At 37.8% G+C, this 945-nt stretch overlaps 1 protein-coding gene across 1 annotated transcript; it reads right to left on the bottom strand.

Annotated features, from left to right (window-relative positions):
• Positions 1-612: 612 nt before the first annotated feature.
• Positions 613-932, bottom strand: LOC123966086 (myosin heavy chain, fast skeletal muscle-like; the record flags this gene model as incomplete). Its single annotated transcript, XM_046042320.1, has 2 exons — positions 818-932; positions 613-736 (listed from the first exon to the last, which is right to left on the bottom strand). Coding segments are annotated over exons 1-2 (237 nt in total), but the record flags the coding sequence as incomplete, so codon positions are not given.
• Positions 933-945: the final 13 nt, after the last annotated feature.

Genomic DNA, 945 nt, shown 5'->3' with positions numbered 1-945 from the left:
TGTAAATTGTACCAAATTTTAAGTGACCCAAACATTGATTATTGAGTTATGGTTATTTAAATGGCAATTCAAATTTATTAAAATTCTTCAGCACCACCGTTGGCAGAATGCGATGACGTTTTACAGGGTCAATTGGTGAACATGTGCATTTTGAATTTGGTTGCTTGTAATGTATGCACAAAGTACTGCCGTTTATGTCAGGTAGACCATAGAAGAAGTAGGCAGTCAATTAGAGGACAATCAAATGGCAAATGGAAAAATGAACTTCTTTGCAGACTCAACTAAGGTCCCAAATTTTGTGAAAATCCAATGAAATCTGTTCGGAGTAAAATTTAAAGTTTTTCCTCCTAAAATTAAACAAGAAATAACTGCAGACTCTACGACAGAAAGAAGCTGGGGTATAATCCTCTTGGTTCAGGAGTAACAAGGCATCTTTATCTTTTCCTATACCTGTTCTTTGGCCAGTGATCTAATTTCCCATCAAAATCAATAAACTCTTCTATCTCTTGTGTACGGTCCCAAAAAATGAACTGAAAAACTATGAAAAATGACGATGAAAAAATATGCTCCTTGGTAATTACACTAAAGTATGGATGCAGTGATGGTTCTTACCTTGGTGTGTCCGAATCTGTACTCATCATGATTGACATCAATTGAGCCAAGCAGCTTCTCTGAAGCCTTCTTGTTATCAATGAACTGGCCCTCAGGAATGACACTGGCATTGAGCACCTTGTACCTTTTGTGAGAGAGTTAATGGTCAGTGTGAGCATTTTCTTTCAATAGTCTCAAAAAACTGTATTAAAATATTTACTGATACCTCTGCTTGAAGTCACCATAGAGGATTCTGCTGGGGAAACCTTTTCTGCAGATTCTGATACCCTCCAGCACACCGTTACACCTGAGCTGGTGGATGACCAGGAAGTTCTCCATCAGACCTGTAAAAAA

The sequence above is a fragment of the Micropterus dolomieu genome, unplaced genomic scaffold (assembly GCF_021292245.1).
Source record: "Micropterus dolomieu isolate WLL.071019.BEF.003 ecotype Adirondacks unplaced genomic scaffold, ASM2129224v1 contig_12587, whole genome shotgun sequence".
NCBI lineage: Eukaryota > Metazoa > Chordata > Actinopteri > Centrarchiformes > Centrarchidae > Micropterus > Micropterus dolomieu.
The sequence above is the reverse complement of the archived record's forward strand: the minus strand, read 5'-3'. Positions and strand labels throughout refer to the sequence as shown.